This window comes from Monodelphis domestica, chromosome 1 (assembly GCF_027887165.1).
Source record: "Monodelphis domestica isolate mMonDom1 chromosome 1, mMonDom1.pri, whole genome shotgun sequence".
NCBI classification, from domain to species: Eukaryota; Metazoa; Chordata; class Mammalia; order Didelphimorphia; family Didelphidae; genus Monodelphis; species Monodelphis domestica.
The window spans coordinates 377,631,442-377,650,714 of NC_077227.1; the positions used below are offsets into that span (position 1 = coordinate 377,631,442).

General features: G+C 44.5%; 1 protein-coding gene across 1 annotated transcript in view; it reads left to right on the forward strand.

The window, feature by feature from the left end:
• The window catches only part of FGF18 (fibroblast growth factor 18), a 48,389-nt gene that overhangs the window by 10,030 nt on the left and 19,086 nt on the right, over positions 1-19,273 (forward strand). The window contains exon 3 of the mRNA XM_007474004.3: positions 8,713-8,893. Coding sequence (XP_007474066.1) covers positions 8,713-8,893 — 181 coding nt within the window. The remainder of the gene's footprint in view (positions 1-8,712; positions 8,894-19,273) is intronic.

Genomic DNA, 19,273 nt, shown 5'->3' on the forward strand with positions numbered 1-19,273 from the left:
GCCTGGTATGAGGACAGATGAATGGATGGGACTAATACTAGGGAAAGAGGTGAATTACACATCCTGGAGAATAGGACCATGGACCAATGTTCAGATTATCATTCCTGGAAGAATTGAAGCCAGAGAGTAAGGCCCCACTACTGAAGGAGGAGGAGGAGGAGGAGGTGACCGATCCTTTAAGACAAGCAATTTGGAAAAGATAATCTTATCCTAGCTTGGCATCTGGGGAACACTCCCTTCTTCTTCCCACGTTCTCAACCCACTTGTTTTTTAAATCTTATTCTTTTTCGTTGACAGTTTCAAGAACCTAGAACAAAGGGAAGGGTTAGTCAGAGGATATAGGAAATGCCACTTGACAGTAAGCATAGTCTGATTGAAGCAGTAGTTTGAAAAAACACTGGGTTAAACACAGAACTGAGTTTAAATCCTGCTTTTGATGTTTACTAATTTTGTGGCTATAAGGAAGCCACTTAGACCTCTCTGAGCCTCTGTTTGCTTATCTGTAAAATGAGGTGAATAATACTTGTGTTACTTAATTGGATTGTTGTAAGGAAAATACTTTGTAGACTTTAGTGCTTTCAGGTTACTATCTGTGTGACCTTGGCCAGGTCACCTAACTATATGCATGTATGTATATAACTTTGTCTTCCTTTTTTTTTTTTCTCTCTCTCTCCATCTCTCAATCTATAATCTCTATATGCATGTAAACATACATGAGAATAAGCATACACACATATCAGTGTGCTGTAATGTGGTTTAATGGTTAAAGAATCTGGTTTCCAAGTCATGAGGCCCAGTTCCCACCTCTGATACAAATTGGCTGTGTGACCCTGGCAAGTTACTTGACTTTTCTGTGCTACTCTTGTTTGACTTAGTTGTAGAACAGTTGCAGATCTGCATTGGTAAAGAGAATTTTCCAACAGAGAATTCTTAACATAATTAAAATCACAAGCCTAGATGAAAAAACTATTGTTGTTCAGTCATTTCAGCCATGCCTGACTCTTTCCGACCCCATTTTCTTTGCAAAGATACTGGAGCAGTTTGCCGTTTCCTTCTCTAGCTCATTTTATAGATGAGGAAACTGAAGCAAACTGGGTTAAATGACTTGCCCATGGTCACACAGCTAATAAGTGTCAGAGGTCAGATTTGAATTCAGGTTTTCTTGATTCCAGGCCTAATGTTGTAACTATGCTGCTTGGCTGCTGAAAAATACATATACAGGTGATATAAGGATAGTCTCAAGGTCTCTCTGAGGAATTTTGGTTTTGATTGTGAGATCTGGGAGACACTGGCACAGGAGAGTCTACATGGAGGGCCTGTGCCAGAGAATCACTGCGCTCTATGAACAAAGCAGAATTGCAGTAGCTCAAAAGAAACATGAGCTGTGCATATTTGGAGTCATCTCTGTCCGTATGCTCATAAAGGCTACTTGTGCCCCGCCTGTGTTGGAGCCCTCTGAGCTCCTATCCATTGGACGCTGTGTACATTGAGCCCAACATGGCGATGGGTTCTTGGTCCTCTTAGAGTTCGAAGGACTGTGAGCAAACCTTATTATCGTTAGGCCAGAGATGAGGCACCACTCCTTATTTCTTCTCCCTTCTTCAGAACCCTGCCTAGTTCTAGAACTAAGGACTTCTTCCTGCTCTCCTGGGGAAGGAGTGTATGTGTGTCTAAATGATAAATGTCGGGGGCGGTGTGTGATACTATGCTAGTGGATGGGAACATTCTCTATTCTGTTTCCATGTGTCCATAAAATCGATGTGTGTCTCTGCTATTTCTTCTGGCTGTCTCTGTTCTCATATAGATGAGGATCCCCAATTGGGGATGGGTAGGAAACAAGTAGACTTCCCTAGCATGCTTCCTAGAGCCTGTGGCACATGTGAATGAGCTGGTGTCCATGTGGGAAGGTGACACAAATGTGTTCTATTTATGGGTTAGTGGGAAGGAGAGGAAATAAAGGTTGTGGGAGGTAGGAGGTTGAGTATCTGCTTCTATCTCTTAGAGCTCTGTTTAGGTGGAAAGGGATCTGGTTTGGGAAGCTTTGTCCTCCTTACTTCTATCTCTAATCAGTGGCATAGACATCATTTGCCCAAACTCTTCTGCCCCCCCCCCCCCCATATGTCATAAAAGAATGACTTCTAGTAGAGAGAGTAGATTTGGAGTCATAAGACTTGAATTCAAATCCAGACTTAGCCCCATTTCCTGAGTAACCAGGAACAAATAATTTAAATATCTTTAGGCTTGCTTTCTCCTCTGGAAAATGAAGTCATTCAACCAAATGACCTCTTCTCTAAAATCTCTTTCAGGGGGCAGCTGGGTGGCTCAGTGGATTGAGAACCAGGCCTAGAGACAGGAGGTCCTAGGTTCAAATCTGGCCTCAGCCACTGCCTAGCTGTGTGACCCTGGGCAAGTCACTTGACCCTCATTGCCTAACCCTTACTGCTCTTCTGCCACTCCAAGATGGAAGGTAAGGGTTTAAAAAAATAAAATAAAATAAAATCTCTTTCAGCTCTGAAAATTCTGTAAATCCCAAAAGGCCAGCAGAGAATAGATATTGGATTTGGGGAATATCATTGACTGACTTAGGGGGAGGTGACTCTTTTTAGAAATCTTTAGAAGCTGGTTCTTAGGAAAGGCTCATCCATAGCCTTAAACATCTCATGATATAAGACAGCCTCAAGTTCTCACTCTTAGGGACTTTGTCTTGTTTCTTTTGGTCTGAGAAACAGGAAGAAGAGGAGCTTGAACTTGGGAAGGGAGAGTGAGGTGGGAGGGTTGATGTGATAGAGGGAGGGTTAGTATTGAAGAAGGATGGATGTCAGAACATCCATTCCATGAGGTACTAGTATCACCTGCCTAAACAGAAAAATTTGTTTCTGTCTACACCCTCCATTTTTTGGTCAAGTGACTGATAATTGGAGAAATCCCCTTATCTTCTATCGCTCCTGACCCTCCCTCCTGAGTCTGGTTCAGAGTGTCCATGAAGCAGCTGTACTGGGGTTGAAAGACAGCAAAGTAACATTGGTTCTGGACTCAAAATCCTGGATCTCCCCCTTGGTAGTTGTGTTCACCACATAAGTTCTAGATGTGATAGTTTCCTCATCTGTAAAAGAGGAGATACCTACTGTACTGTGAATAAGGTAGAGAGCACCACCTACTTCCCGGGGGATTTGTGAGAAACTCATGAGATAATGTATGGAAAAGACTTGATAAACTGAAAAACACCTCAGACATATTTCTCCATTCAGTTATTGTTCACCACAAGTCCTGCCTGTCCTGGGTTTCCTTGGTGATTTCCAGGAGGGCAGGATGACAGTCATGGTGTTTTTCAGGCTGGAGTGTCAGGGACTCTTCATAAAGAGCACAGGAAATATTACAGAGGATGATGGGTTGAAATGTGCTGCCATTTGGAGGCAGACCTGGGGAGGCCCCTTCCATCTCTGGGAGTCCCAGGAGGAAGGAGGGGTTGAGAAAAGATCCAGAGGAGAGCTCTTAGGTTGGGTCCTAGAGAGAAAAGAAGCTGAAGGAGAAAGAGGGACCGAGAACCAGGTTGCTTTCATGGTGTTATCTACATCATACAAAGAGATTGGAAGGACTTTTAAACAGACACTGGGATATAGGTGAGATCCTGGAGGCTGTAAAACTGCTAGAGATACAGGAAAATCCCCATCTGGGTCATAAAAGTTATAACTGGAAGGTACCCTAGAGATCGCATACTTCAATTCCCTCATTTTACCAAAGAGGAAACTGAAAGTGCATTTTCAGTGTCACAAATAGTAAGGGGAAGATCCAGGACGTGAATTTGGGTCTGTTGCATCCAAATTCTAAAGAAAGAGTGCTGGACTTGGAGTAAAAGGCTTTAGTTTGAATTCTGCTACTCACACTTCTCAGTTGTGAAACCATGAACAAATCATTTACCCTCTCTCTAATGCTTACTTTTCTTGTAAAATAGGAACTGTGATGCTTGGGAGTTGTAGCAATGATCTGATGAGACAATGTGGATAAAGTGCTTGACAGACCTTAAAAGCTATCTAAATCTCCATTGTTATTCTCTCCTGTACTCTATACTAAGGGAAGGGTCACCTGGAGGAGGAAAAACTAAGTCAGGAGTGCTGTGGAGATAAGGGCCTGCCTGTATCTGCCACACAGCAGGTGACTCCTGTGCAGCATTGGATCCTGGGTGGTCCTGGATTCAGAGAAGGAAGGGGCCAGGAAAAGGCCCCTTTTAGTCTCTATCTCGGTCTCCTCTCTCCCTCCCTCCACCCCCCCCCCTTCTCTCTTTCAGTCTCTTTGGGCCTGGGGCCCTTAGGAGGAAGTGACTCTTAATGCCTTGCAGCCTCAAGGCCTCCAAGTTCTGCCCACTAGCTGCTCCACAGTGCTGGACAGAGACATTATGCTGTAGTGAATAGAGCACTGGATATATAACCGGAGAACCTGGATTTGAATCCCAAATCTATTACTTTTCACCTGTGTGACCTTCCATGTTTTCCATTGTTGCCTCCCTACTGCGTTTTTTGGTAGCACAATACCTTCTCATAGCCTTAGTTGCTTTGTAAAATGTGTGATAACTTGAAGTCTTCTAATTTCTCTGGGTCCCAGTTTCCCTAGCTATAAAATAAGGAAATTGGACCTAGCTAATGCACATTTTCCATAGTACCCTGCTTCTTTTAAAATCTTCCTATTTTTATAACTGTTCTGACCCTGATGAAAAACTCTTGATTTGAGGGGCATAGTTAAAGTACAGTCAGACGTTTGCCAATCAAGGAAAGGTTTCTGAACTTGGAAACAGTGGGATTTGTGGGGGACGGGAGGCATGTAGTTTTCATTTTAAAATAAAATCAGTTAAGCTAGTGAGAATCAAAAATTAAAAGTCTACATGCTCTCCGTTGTTTTTTTTTAAAGGTGTCTAAGGTGCCTTTCAACTAAATCCTTTGGTCTTGTGACCTTGTATCAGCAAAGAGATTTAATCTTATTGGGCCATCAAGATAGTGTGTTGCTGTTACTGCTATTGGTTGCTTCTTCATACACATTAACCTTCAAGAAACAGGGAGACAGGAAGATATTTTCTGACATTTCATCCTGGAGCCAAATGAAGTTTGGGGTGGGGAGGGGAATGGGAAGTAAGCAAGTTATTCTTGGGTCAGGTGTTATTCCATTACAAAAAACTGACCTTGGAAAATATGTTTATGTTAAAAGTCAAATTGGGGAAAAGTCCTAACTTTAGGAATACTTTAAGATAATGAACCCCTCCCTTGCATTTAAAACGTGAGTCAATTTACAAAAAAAAAAATACCATTGATTTCCATTCAGGTTGTTCAGGAGTATGAATCCTTTGCAAATCTGTAAAAGGTTTAATAAAAAAATGTTGGACTGCCTCAGCAGATGATGGCAGCCAGAGGTCCAGAAAAGGGCCCCTCTCTTGGCTCGTTGAAAAAGGTGGGAGGGGAGAGAGCCCAGGTCCACATGCAGGCTTTGAGAGATGACTCTTGGTGGAGTGGTTCAGGCAAAGGTGATTAGAAAGGCTTCTCCAGCATTCCTGAGAAGGGAGATTCACATATATGGGTTTATGTGTAGACCTGTGTGCTCTACTGTGTATATCATATTTAATTCTACAACCAAGTACCCAGGTGGAGAAAATCTTTTCAAGAAGGAAAGGGGAAATGACCACATTATACACTGGACTAAGAGGTCCTGGGGTGCTTCTTCCTGACCAGAGTCTTAAGCCACACTAGACTATGCTTCCAGAGGAGGTGATGTGACCTGCTATGTATCTGAAGATGCAAATAACAGATTGGACCACACATGGTACTAAGATCTTGAATCTCAGGATTCCATGGTACACCGCAATGGTCATCCCTGCCCCTTACAGCATCTTTGGGTGTTCCCTCATTTATCTGATAGCTGAGAGTTTAGCTCAGGCAGTGGAAGCTGTGAGAAAAGGATGACTCTTTCCCACATCCTGGAGAAGAAGCTCTACCCAATACCTCTTGATGACCCTAGGTCACTCACTTTGTGTCTGGAGGAGTCAGGAAGAAAATCATTAATGTGGGACTGGCTTCTGGGGAACAGTGGCTTCCTGCTTATCTGTGGGGGATGTGGGGTCATAAGATTGGTTTGACCTCTGATCAATAAGGTCCCTAGTGAGTATGAGAAGGTGTCTGAGGATGAATAAGGAATGCTAGAGACTTATTCCTAGGGGCTATAGAGAAGCACTGTGCTGCCTAGGGATCAGGATACTGACAATATTCAGATTCAGAGATGGATGGGATTCTAGGCAAGACCATCCTATAAACAGGCTACCATTCATCCGACTGAACCCAAGGGGGACCACAATTTAAATCCGTTTAGTAAACCTGGGGTATAAATCATGACATGCATCTCTCCCTTTCTCTCACACACAAACATATTGAGGTCATAATTGGAGTGTGAGCTTCCTGGAAAATTTGGGATTCCCTCAATGGGTTAAATTTCCTTGTTGGCATTAGCAAGATGGACCTCATGAAATACAAGGCTGAAGCCAAACTGACCTCAGTTTCCTTAGGGCAGTGGTTCTCAACCTCTCAATTTGTAGCAATGAGAATACATAATGCATATCAGGTATTTACATTCTGAATCATCACTGTAGCAAAATTACAGTTTTGAAGAAGCCACCAAAATAATTTTTTGGTTTGGGGTCACTGCAACATGAGGAACTGTATTGCAGGGTCACGGCATTAGAAAGGTTGAGAACCACTGCCTTAGGAGATCCTAAGCCCAAAGTGGAATTGGAAGTTGCTAGAGGTATGTCTCCAAGTATTAATGTCCCCTAATCCAGGCCTTAGATTAGTCCTTGTTGGAGACTTGACCCACATGGGGTGAAACCTTGGGTTGGGATAGCATGCAAAGGGATAGAATGCATTGTCCTGTAATCGTGTGGGAGATACCTGAACAAAACTTGTCAGTATGTGAGGTTCACAGTTTGTACTGTGAATACCTTAGACGTTTGGAAGGGACTTCAAAGACTGTCTAGTTCAGCTTCCACATTTTACAATTGAGGAAACTGAGAGCTGTTAATCAGTGTTCCCAAGATCACATCAGTGCTAAACATTAGAGATGAGAAGTGAACCCAAGCTCTTTTCATTGTTTCATCATCCAGAGTGAGTTGGAATGAACAGGGATGATTTCATAGAGAAAGGGCTTGACCTGGACCTTGAAGTATGGTTAGGATTTGGACACTCAGATGAGTGTAGGGACCTGCATTGAATAGGGATACTAATATGATCACAGGACATAGGAATGCATGAAGCATGGGCCTAGTGTGTTGGCACACCCAGGGTTTGCTATTCCATGCCCTTACTTTATGCACTCTTATGTGGAAGGCATAGAGAGAGGTTGGGATGCTTAGGGTATATCTTGGGGACAGTGAGGATGTTGATTTGGCTGGAATAGAGGCTGTCCTGGGAGTATTAGAAGGCCAAGATGGATATTCTTATTCCTGATGAAATTCCTGGCAGATTCTAGGCTACTCCTATCCTTTGCACAAGAATCAGAATCTCGCCTCAGGGTGACAATATCTCCACTATGTGACTCAGAAGCCCTTTATGTTGGCTAAACTGGGGGAAAAGAAAGGGGAAGAATTTGGTTCTTTTAAAAAATTATTAATGAATTAATTTGTTTGTTACATTAAAATTCCTAGGTATCTCCTCCCTCCCTCCCCTTCAAAGGAAAACATAAAATGGACACAAGCCCAAAATGAGTTCTTAGAAGAGCTTAAAAAACACTTTAAAAAACAAATGAGAGAGGTTGAGGAAAAATTAAAAGAAATAAAACCAGTGCAAGAAAAATTGGAAAAAGCAACTTGATTCTTAGAAAGGTCATTTTATGGTGAGGCTTGGGGGAGCAGGAGAGAAGAGTGTTATCTTGTGATTCCAAAATCTTGAGTCAGAGGGTGAATCTGAATTTCTATTCTGAGTCTGCCTTAATTGGGTAACAGGCGATGCCATTGCTCCATCCCTCAGTCTACCCTGCTGTCTCTTGAAAGCTATTATGCTATATGTTTTGTTTATATAACACTTCTTCTTAAAGTGCTGTCTCATCTGTTGTCTCATTTGAGCCTTACAACCATACTGTGAGGATAGAGGACAGATGTTGTTGCTGCCATTTTAAAGGGAAGGAAATTTGATGCAGTGTGAAATTAAAGGCCACACAGCAAGTCAGTGATAGAGCCAAGACTAGAACCCAGATCTCTCGATTCCACTGTGAAGGACAATGTGATATCACAGATAAGATTTCAATCCTGCCCCAGACACTTCCTAGCTATTTGACTCTAGACAAGTCACTTCATTTCTCAGCTGTGTGATACTGGGTAAGTCACTTACCCTCTATCAGCTTCAGTTTCCTCATCTATAAAAATGAGAGGGTTGGTCTGGATGACCTCTGAGGTTCCTTCCAGCTCCAAACCTAGATCCATTATTCTATTTTTCCAAACCTAATCTTCTACCCTTTCTTAAGAGAGTCATGTGTTCCTTCCCACAATTGCTTAGAACCACAACTGAAACCAAACAAAGGAGTTCTGGGACATCAGCACCAGCTCTCCTTTGTTCCCATCCCCAGTAACTCCATTCCACCCTGAGTCCCGTGAAAGACCTTTTCTACAAGAGAGAACTCAGGACCCTATGCTCATGGTTCCCAGAGTCACTTTGTCTCTTCCCCGCCTCCCTTTCCCCCTTACAGGTGTTGGCAGCCGAGGAGAACGTGGATTTCCGTATCCATGTGGAGAACCAGACGAGAGCTCGGGATGATGTGAGCAGGAAGCAACTGAGGCTGTACCAGCTGTACAGCCGGACAAGTGGGAAGCATATCCAGGTGTTGGGGCGGAGGATTAGCGCCAAAGGGGAAGATGGAGACAAATATGGTAGGAGACTTCACTGGGCAGACTCGGTCTTCTTCCAGCCACCTCTCCTTCTAGGGAAGTTAGTCATGGCCTGGAGGGGGGTAGGGATAGTGGGGTGTAGGGGGTGGTCAGGGGCTGAGATGGCTACGAGGACACAAGGGAGGGCATAAGGGGTACACAGAGTTCCCTCCTGAGCTGAGAGTCCAGTGGTTTGATCTGTTGCTTCACCAGCCTCTTATCCCAGAAACTGTATGGATTGAGGGCTTCTCCCAGAATCTTTGCTGACCTGATAGTCCTTCTTTTAATAAGGAAGATTTAGGCTAAAGATAGGAAAAACTTCCCCACAATTGGTCTGCTCAAAGTGAATGGGCAGTCCAATACCATAAACTTTTATTGTTTATTCTTAAACCCTTACTTTAGGTCTTAGTAAGAACCCTAAGACAGAAGGCAAGAGCTAGGCAATTGGGGTTAAGTGATGTGCCCAGGGCTACACAGCTAGGAAGTGTCTGAGGCCAGATTTGAACCTAGGACTTCCCAATTCCAGCCTGGGCACTCATCCATTGTGCTGCTGAGCTGCCCCACTTCGTGGGCCTTTAAGTAGAATCTGTAAAGCCACTGGAAAAGGGCTTTGTAGAAGGGATTCCTATTCAGAATTGGACTAGATGCCTTTTGAGACTCCTTCTAGTTCTGAGATTCTATGGCAGGAGAAGCCATTCAGGGAGTATGTGCATATTTGTGTATATATGCAATAGGTACCATATTAGCTTTCACTATGCAATAATTCTGTAGAATGCTTTCTGTTCTCTTCCCTGACTCTAGGGATATAATAGAACCCAGAGCTGTAACTAGTCAGTACACTCCCAATTAAGGGATAGAAGATAATACCTTATGGGAGTAAAACAAAGACCTTGGGACACTGGCAAAAGATTACTGCTGGAGAGGGAGGGAGATGTTGGGGGTAGGGAAGAGGAATTCACCCCAGGGTATGTGCTATCTGTTAGCTTCCTACCAGAGCTAAGATCTGTTGTTTCTGTCTCTTAGTGTTCTCTTAATTTTGTGCCCTGTGACAAAGCTCCGTTGAGGTGCCCCTCAGGGAACTTTTTAAAGCTCTACTTAAACTGTAGGGGTAACACTGGGAGATCACATGGGGTCCTCTGAACCTCCCAAATTACTTCTGGCTCAAGGGATAGTGAGGAAAAGAAAAGCCATTACTCTTCCTTCCTTCTAAAAAACCCTGAAAAAAAAAAAACAACCTAACCCCTTATCTTATTGGTATCTTATTGTTTTCCAAAAGGAAAACCTTTGGGCCTGAGCAGAGGCCTAGGAAATGCTCTCTGTCTCTCCCCTCCTCCTCCCTCTCTCCCTCTCCCTCTCTTCCTCTCCCTTCTCTCCCTCTCTTTCTTCTTCTCCCTCTCCCTCCCTCTCCCTTCTCTCCTCCCTCTCCTCTCATTCTCCCTCTTCCTCTCTCTCTCTCTCTGACTCTGTCTCTCTGTCTCTGTGTCTCCTCCCCACCTCTTACCCCCAGCCTTAGAATGTAAGAACTGGAAGAAAAGTTAGAGACTTTGCACTCTTCCTCCTGGGCCCTGCCCTTTGAGTCTGGATAGGGAAGGACTGTTCTAAAGCCCTAAGCGGCTTCTTCCCAGGAGTCAGATCCTTGGAGAGGAGGTAGGGAGTAGGGAGGTCTGGTGACTGAAATGAGTTGGTTTTGGAGACTTGGAGGCTCAGACAGTGAAAGCTGCATGCGTGCATGTGTGTTGGGGGAGGTGGCCTAGGGCTGGGGGGCCAAGGGACTTGGGGCCTGCGGATGGATGTGGGTAGATGCGTTGGCGGGGGCAGGGGGAGAGGGCGTAGTGCCCTGGGAGCTCTCCAGCTGAAACAGCAGGATGCCTGGCCTGCTGGGCCCCCAGACCTTGCCCCATTACAGTTGTGACATGACAACAAGACAAATAATTTCTTGGACCTTTTATCTTGGTCTCCATTTATTTTCACTCACTCAGCCCCGGGGCAGAGCTGACCTCATCTTGGGATCCCAGAGTGTGGCAGCTGCACGGTCACCGGGGGCTGGGCTGGGCCGGGCAAGCTGAGCTCTGAGCCCTGTTCTGCCCAGCTGGCCGGGAGCTCGCCCTCCTTCTGTGGGTCCCTGCGTCTCTCCCGTGCTCTGTCTCTCTCCCACGTCCTCTCCCCTTCATCTCTTACCCTTCCTCTCTGTTTGCCCTCTCTATTTCCCTCTCTCCAGTCTTCCCCCTGATGCTTCTCTTCCCTCTATTTTCAGTGGGACAAAACTTGGCTAGATTAGAAGTCAGAACACCAGCTCTCCAGCTCTGACACTGCCCTTTACCATCATTTGACTTTGGGGCAAGCCGCTTCTCCTCCTCCATAAAATGAGGGGGTTGGACCTAGTGGCCATAAGGTGCATTCCAGGTTCAACATCTTGTGATTTTGCCATTCTCTTTCCCTCTGCCTTTCTTCCCTCCACCCCTTCTATTTGGCTTTGGCCTCCACGGCAGTTTCCCCTGGAGTTCTGGGAGGGTGGCTGAAAGTTTGACAGGGCAGTCGGCTAAACAAGTCTTTTAAAATGTTTAATTCATGCTCTTCAAAAATGTAACATTTCTTAATGACTACCTTCCCTTGTAAGGAAGAAGTATCATTAGCTCAAACCAAAACGTTGACTGAGTCTGACAAGTCCCTTATTTCTTACCTGTAGTCGCTATTTCTCTAATGAGAGGCAGGAAGCAGACCTGACCATCAGCTGAGGGAGGGCAGCTTGAGATCACTCAGAGAAACAGGCAGCCAACCTGTCCAGAAAGATGCCTGCCCGTTAGTTTTATTTCTTTTATTAAAGATTTCTCAATTACATATATTTAAAACCTTTACCATCTGTTTTGGAATTGATAGTGAGTAGCAGTTTCATGGCAGAATAGTAAAGACTAAAAAGGGATAGGCATTTGGGGTTGTCACTTGTCCAGGAACATACAGGTAGGAAGTGTCTGAGGTCAGGTTTGAACCCAGGACCTTCTGGCTCCAGATCTGGCACTCTAGGCACCTGGCCACCCTTCCAAAATTAAATTTTAATTTGATTCAGGCTACATTCAAGAGGTTTGTGGGGCTTATGTTTAAAACCTCTGATATAGTAGTATTGTTAAAGCCCAGGTTTGAATGCTGCCTCAGATTGTTAGGACATATCACCGAATCTCTCCAAATCTCAGTTTACCCATTTATAAAATATATATAATATAGTAAATAAAAATAAATAAAAATATTAAAAATAAGGTCTCTTCTAACTCTACATCTGTGATCTTTTGAAGTCACAATTGGGCACTCCGTTGTTGAGAATTTTCTGATATCATTCCACATTGTTTTCTTTTATATTAATGTGGTCAGCATGTAATTTGTTCTACTGGTCCTTCCTGTTGACTTTGCTCTGCATTGGTTCATGTCTTCCCAAGTTTCTCTGAATCCTTCATATTTTTTACTTCTTCCAGCACAATAATATTTTCACAATTTGCTCATGGGTTAAACAAGTCTTGTGGGGGCATTGCCTCCTCTGGGTGAGCCTATAAGCTGCTCTATTCTTGGACCTCCCAGGCTGCTCTATTGTTGATGCCTGGGGTCTGGCAGACCCTTGGAAGTGAGGGTCAGAGTCTGATTTGAACCATCTGTGCATATAATCCCTTGGCCAATTCTGGAACTGCTCTAGTTCTAGAAAGATAGGAGAGCTAGAGGGATAAATTAATGAATAGAACATTTATTAAGTGCTTACTATGTGCTGTACAAAGCTGTGGAGATACAGCTTTTAAAAAGAAACAGTTCCTGCCCTCAAGGAACTTCCATTCTAATAGGGTAAGATAACACCTAAAGGCAATTGTGCCAGGGAAGGAATAACAGAAAGGGAGAGGGAGAGGAGGAGAGGATCCATTCACTGGCTGTGGCAGGCAGACAGTGTGATGACCTACAAGTAAGTACCAAGTACCAAGACTCTCATCCCCATCTTCCTCCACTCCCTACAATACCTCAACTTCCCCAAGGGACCACTCTGATCATTTCCCCTCTTACTTCTCTTCTGGCCTCTTAAAGAAGGATGCTGCCCTCCAGGGCAGCAGAGGGACTTGGAAGCCTCCATGCTGCTGCTCCATTTAAATGTCTCATTAGAAATTCAGATGAGGAGCTGAGACCCCATCTGTTTATCCTGGGAGGGAGGGAAGTGAGACCTGGAGCCCAGGGATGCTCCAACCTATTTAATCAATACAAATATTATTGGGATGGGGATTTATGTGGCCAGACTTAGTAGGAAAATGGGAATGCCCAAGTCGATACTGCATTATGCATTTCAGCCTGGTGCTTTCACACCTGACTCACCCTTTGCAGAAGGGTAAAGGGGGTGGGGAGGGGGAAAGAAGGAGATGGCTGTCTCTCCCCTCTTCTCCAGGGCCTTTGTGTTTCTCTCCTAGCTCTGAATGAACAGGGCTTATCCTGGATTGTTGAAGGCTCCTGTAAGAACTGCTCCTCACTGCTGCCGTGTAGGCACCCTGCAGGGAAGACTCAGAGGCAAGAAGGAACCTTAGGTGTTCACTGAGTGCAACCTCTGAATTTTACAGATGAGGGTACTGAGCTGGAGTGGTTTGCCCAGAGTCATCCAGGCTTGTGTAAGTGATATAACTGGGATTTGAACCCAGGGCCTCTGACTCTAAATCCTATGATTTCCCCTGAATTCTACCACCTGTCAGGTTCTTCCGTGCTCAGGGCTCTGGGGAATGAAGTGGACCAGACTGTTCCATAGAGCATGGGAAAGGAGCAGGAGAAGCCCCTCCAAACTCCACCTTCCCAAAGTGGCTCTGGTTTTGGATTTCTCTGTTTTAAGTCCCAGAAAAAAGAGAAACCTCCTTATGAACACCCTGGCACTTTGTGCTTGACTTTGAACCTTTGTCACATGCTATTTTGTAGACAGAATGACTAGCAGAAAGGAGAGTGGACCTGGAAGCCAGGCTCCTGAGTTCCAATGCTCGCTATGGCACTAACTCACTTAACTTCTTAGAGCCTCAGTACAATGTGTTAGTAATGCTTTTACACTACCTTACAGGGTAGTTGTGAGGAAAACATTTTATAAACTATAAAAACTATGAAAGAGCTATTGTTATTGTCTCTCTTTTATAGCTTAAGTTCCTTGAGAGTTGGAAGTGGCTAATGCATCAGCTGCTCCCACAGATAGAGGGGACTGGAGTTGGGAAGTCTTGCATCATGGATCCCTGGGCAAGTTTACAGGCTTGTCCTAAGGCCACCCCCAATGTTTGTTGTTGTTGAGGACCCCACTTGGGGTTTTGTTTGGCAAACACACTGGAGCAGTTTGTTATTTCCTTCTCCAGCTTGTTTCACAGATGAAGAAACTGAGGCAAACAGGGTCCCACAGCTAGTACTTATCTGAGGTCAGATTTGAACTCAGGAAGGTGAGTCTTCCTGATGCCAGGCTTGACACACCACCTTGCTGCCTTATATATCTGTATACTCTATCTCTCTGTCTCCTATATACACATCTATATGACATGTGTTTACATACATATACAGCATATATACACAATTACACAGACACTTATACGTGAATCAGACCTTTATATAGGTTATTATATATTATACATATATATAAATACCTCTCTAGCTATATCATAGTCACACCTGCACCTATAAAGGACATTTCTCTGCCCAGGTTCTGGAGTCATAACTAGGGCAGGCTGATGGGATGCTGAGATATACATCTGTGACATATATGCATGTGTATACGTGCACACACACATATGCTAGCCATTATTCTTCTTATATACCCTGTATATAGTGGGTGCTCAGCAGGTGTTTGAATGAACGGATAGAGCTTTCTTATTTGTTTAGGGTGTAAGTGTCCAGTGTCCCAGGGGGAAAAGCCCAGTATTTCCAGCCCCTGAGCTCAGCTGGGGGGGGGGGTGAAAGAACTGGAGGCACTGACCTGCTGACCAAACAGTTATCTCAGGTTGGAGATCCCAATTCCTTGGACATAATTATAATAATTCACATTTCTGTGTCGCTTTGAGGTTCAACTTTTTTTTCCCCCACAACCGCCCCAGGAGTTGGATAATATAAGTGTTATTATTTCCATTTTACAGATAAGATAACTTTGAGAGTTGGTGACTTCCCAGAATAGAGCATGCTTAGCATGGTGCCAGGTACAAATCTGTGTAGCCTGATTTGCCTATTCTCACATAAACCAATCTGTAGCTAAACCAGCAACTAACTTTAGGTTTCTTGATCCCAAGTCTAATGCAGTCTCTACTATCCTATCCTTGATAGTTGATTTAAGAGGACCCTTGAGAACTAGGTTGTGGTTACATCCCCAGTTCTCCTTTCCTTGGTGTTCCCTGCCTTCACTAGTTCTAGTTATATCCCTGACAGAATCATGGAATTAGGAGAAATTCCAGAGATCATTTAATCCAAACCACTGTGCTAACTCTGTTTCTCTTGACTCCTTGGCCTAAATGTTTGGAAGACAGTCTCTCCACAGTTTAGGGACTCAGGCCATAGCCATTCCCTCTCCATCCTGCTCCCGAGATCTTGAAATGTTCAGGTTTCTCCCTTTCCACTAAGTTCCTTTCCTAGGCATAAATCCCAACGTTTTGGAGGAAGATCCCCTCCCAGAAGGGGGAATGGAATTCCATTTCCCTTTGAGGAGATTTGGGCTATCAGGCATAGGAGATTCCTGGAAAAGAAAAAGAACATTATCATCTCTGTAATTCTGAGACTTCCCAGCGCTGGGCTGCTCAAAGAAGGGGACTTTCCATTATTTGATAGGGTTTTTTTACTTGATGAGAGAAGAGACTTGAAGTGTTGCCTTCTTCAACTTTCCCTCCCCTAACTTCCTTCCCTGTCCAGCTATGATAGAAGACATTTCCTAGTCCAGGCTTCAGATTGTAGTAACTAGGGCAGGTGAATGTGGACTTGGCCCTGGGGTGCTGAAATTTAGACACTGCCAGCAGCATTTGTAACCTTCCAGCAATGAAGAAGCAATTGAACTTAGCATCTAATTAGGAAGAACACTTAACTAAAACAGGAAGTTGCCCCATGGCATACTTCTTGCCCACTTTGTCTGAAGTGGCAGCCAGCCCCCACCCAGCCCACTCCTTTTCTCTCCTGGCCTTGTAGTTTGTCCCAGGTATAAGAATTTTTAAGAATGGTTTGTCCAGACGCCATCCATCCCACCTTCCCATAAATCCTTCCTCACCACTCCTCTGGGAGGGCAGGAGGGACCTTGGGGAGGTGGTAGAAGTTTGATTTCACACATTTCTCCCCTACTTTCAAACAGGTAGTTCTAGAATCAAAGAATGTTAGAACCAGAAGGGTCCTTGAGAAGGTCTTGACCAGGGACATCCAGATGTTTTTAGGATGGTGTGCCTCATGATCAGAAATCCAAGCATTCTTGCCAAATGAATTTTTTATAGCTCCTTATTGATCCAAGCCTGTGAGAATGAATCAACAGAAACAACAGTAGCAGGCACATGGTTGGCTTCTGCTGACCTGCCCATCGTGTTGGTTAACCAGGCACATATTTGTGGGGGTGCAGGAGAGGGGAGATAAAATCTTCTACAGGTCACATCTGGTTCATAGGCCCCTTGTTGAACACTTGAGATTTAGTCCATCCCCTCCAGTTTATAGCTCTCTGGCCTAGAGAAGTGATATGTTTTGTCTGAGGTCAGACATCTAGGTAGTGACAGGACTGGGAAGGAAGATCCTGACCACTGTGTTACAATGCTTCCATTCTAAGCCCTTGCTATGTGCCAGGCATTGTGCTAGGGGAACTGAAGAATCCCTTCCCTCAAGGACCTCACATTCTACTGGAGGGAAGCAGCACACACACAGATAAAGAAATATATTGACACATCATCACTATTCATAACAATAAATTTTTAAAAAATACATATAATACATTTAGGAAAATTAAATATTTCCTATAATTCTATTTGTGGATTTATCATATAAGTTAGGGGGCACAGTGGATAGAGTACGCAGCCTGGAGTCAGGAAGACTCATTTCTTTGAGTTCAAAGCTGGCCTCAGATGTTTACTACCAGTGTGATCCTGGGCAGGTCACATCACCCTGTTTGCCTCAGTTTCCTTGGCTGATGATTAGGGAAAGGAAAGGGCAAACTATTCCAGTATCTCTGCCAAGAAAACACCAAAATGGGTAATGAAGAGTTAGACATGACTGAAATGACTGGAAGTCATAAAAAACAATCAACAGTTTCTTTTTGCATGCATTTCTCTTCTATAGTTGCCCAAATTGCTTTTGCTGAGATTGGATTAGGGAGAGAAAGGCTCGAGTACTTCTCTCTGGTAATACTCATTTTTGAGACTAGGGCCATGCTGGACTAGAAGCAGTCTGTCCCTCAAGCTCAGGCCTAGTAAGAGCTTGGATCTTACCACCCCCAACACCGCCCCCCTCCAATTGTGCTTAGCCCAGCTCTCTACACTTATGCTTAGTAAATATTTGTGGAATTGAATTAGACTGCTGTGAGCCAAGGCTTGAAACACCTGGGGATGCTTAGCTTCCTGGAGGAAAGATTGGGTGTGGGCACATGGATGACTCTTCAAGTATCTGAAGGACTTTCCAGTGGAAGAGAGACTGCATGCAGGCTTGGCTGCTTGGCCCCAGATGGACAACTGCAAAACCACTGGGAGAAGTTTTGGAGAGACAGATTTCATCTGCTACAGTGGAAATGGAGTTGACTAACTGACTACAGAGGTCCTTTCCAGATCAAAATTTATGGTTCTGTGCTTTTCATATGAGAAAAAACCCCAAACTTCCTAATAAATACAGCTGTCTCTAAGTGAAATGAGTTCCATTATAAGGTAGTGAGTCCCCCCCTTACTGGAGGGCTGCAAGTTCAGACTTGATGGTGCTTGTTGGGGATGTAGCAGAGTTCTGTGTAAGCTCCTTGGGGCCAGGGCAACATCTTGGCATTTTTAGTAGACACTGAATAAATGCAGCCTAGTGAATGGATGGACTGTTGGATTTGTAGTCAGGATGACTTGAACTCAAATCTGGCCTCAGATGATTCCTAGCTATACAACCCTGGATGAAGTGTTTAACTTGTCTGCCTTAGTTTCCCCATCTCTAAAATGGGAGCAATAATCGCACCATCTTCATAGGCTTATTGTAAGGATCGAGTGAGGTAACTAATATAAAATACTTTACAAATCTTAAATTCCTATATAAATATGAGAGACAATCATTATTGTTATTGTTAAATTACATTCAACTGACCTTAGGGGAGTCTGCTTCAGGTATGGGTAAACTAGGTGACCTCTGGAGTCCCTGCCAACTCTGAAATTCTGTGAATTGCCATCATTTCCTTTAACTTGACTCATCTTTCATCTCTTGCTTCTTCCCTTGATTTTCTAGGGCAAATGGCATCTTTTCCTGTCTGCATATCCAGAGGGGCAGACATTGCTTTGTCATTGAGTGAGGAGGTAGCTCTCCGTGTCCTGTTGTGGATGTGGGCAGAGGAGGGCTTATATGGGTTAGAGATTTCCACTGGCCCACAGAGCTGAATGAATCCTGTCACCCCAGAAGAGGGACTGATGGCATATAGGAAGGAGCACTATGTTTACATCTGGCTCTTATTTAATCCCTGTGTCTTTTGGGCAAGCCTCTCCACCTCTGGGCCCCTGCTCTGTCCCCAGAACACGAGGGAGTCTGACTAGCTGATCTCTCAGGTTCCCTCTAACTCCAAGATCCAGTGATCCTGTGAATCAGTTGCTTGGCTCTTTGGGCCTTCTGAGCAAAGCCTGATGGCCACCCACACTGCCCACTTGATGTATTTTGGGGGGTGGGAGGGAGCAGGGCTAACAGATGGGATCCTTCTTGGAGGAGCATCTGGGGAACTTGATACCATCCCTCCTGGGCTCAGGTAACTTTTGGACAGCAGTCTGCCCATCTCCTAGCTGCAGTTTTGTGTGTGTGTGTGTGTGTGTGGGGGGGGTTTGGTCCATGGCAGGAACTGACCACCTAATTTATACTGACCTCTGAGATGAAATTGTTGAGGTCTAGAGCTACAGCCAGCCTGAAGCAGATTGATTTTTCTCCCTTTCTTTCCCATTATTCTAATAGGATCCCAGACAGGCAGGTTTGCCCGAGAGTCTTCAGGGTGAGCAGGATTGTCCCATGGGATCTCTGGGCCCAGCAGAGGGCTGGGAGAGGGTGAGGAGACTATTTATAGTGGGTGCATTTTCACTCCCACTGAGTAATGATACACTCCTCCCCTTCCATTGCCTTTGAAAGCCCTTCAGCCACCAGGGAGGGATTGATTTGGTGTGACCTCCATGCTCCTTCACCACTGGGATATTTTCCCTGCTGGAGGATGATGCATGGAAAGTGGCTTAGAGC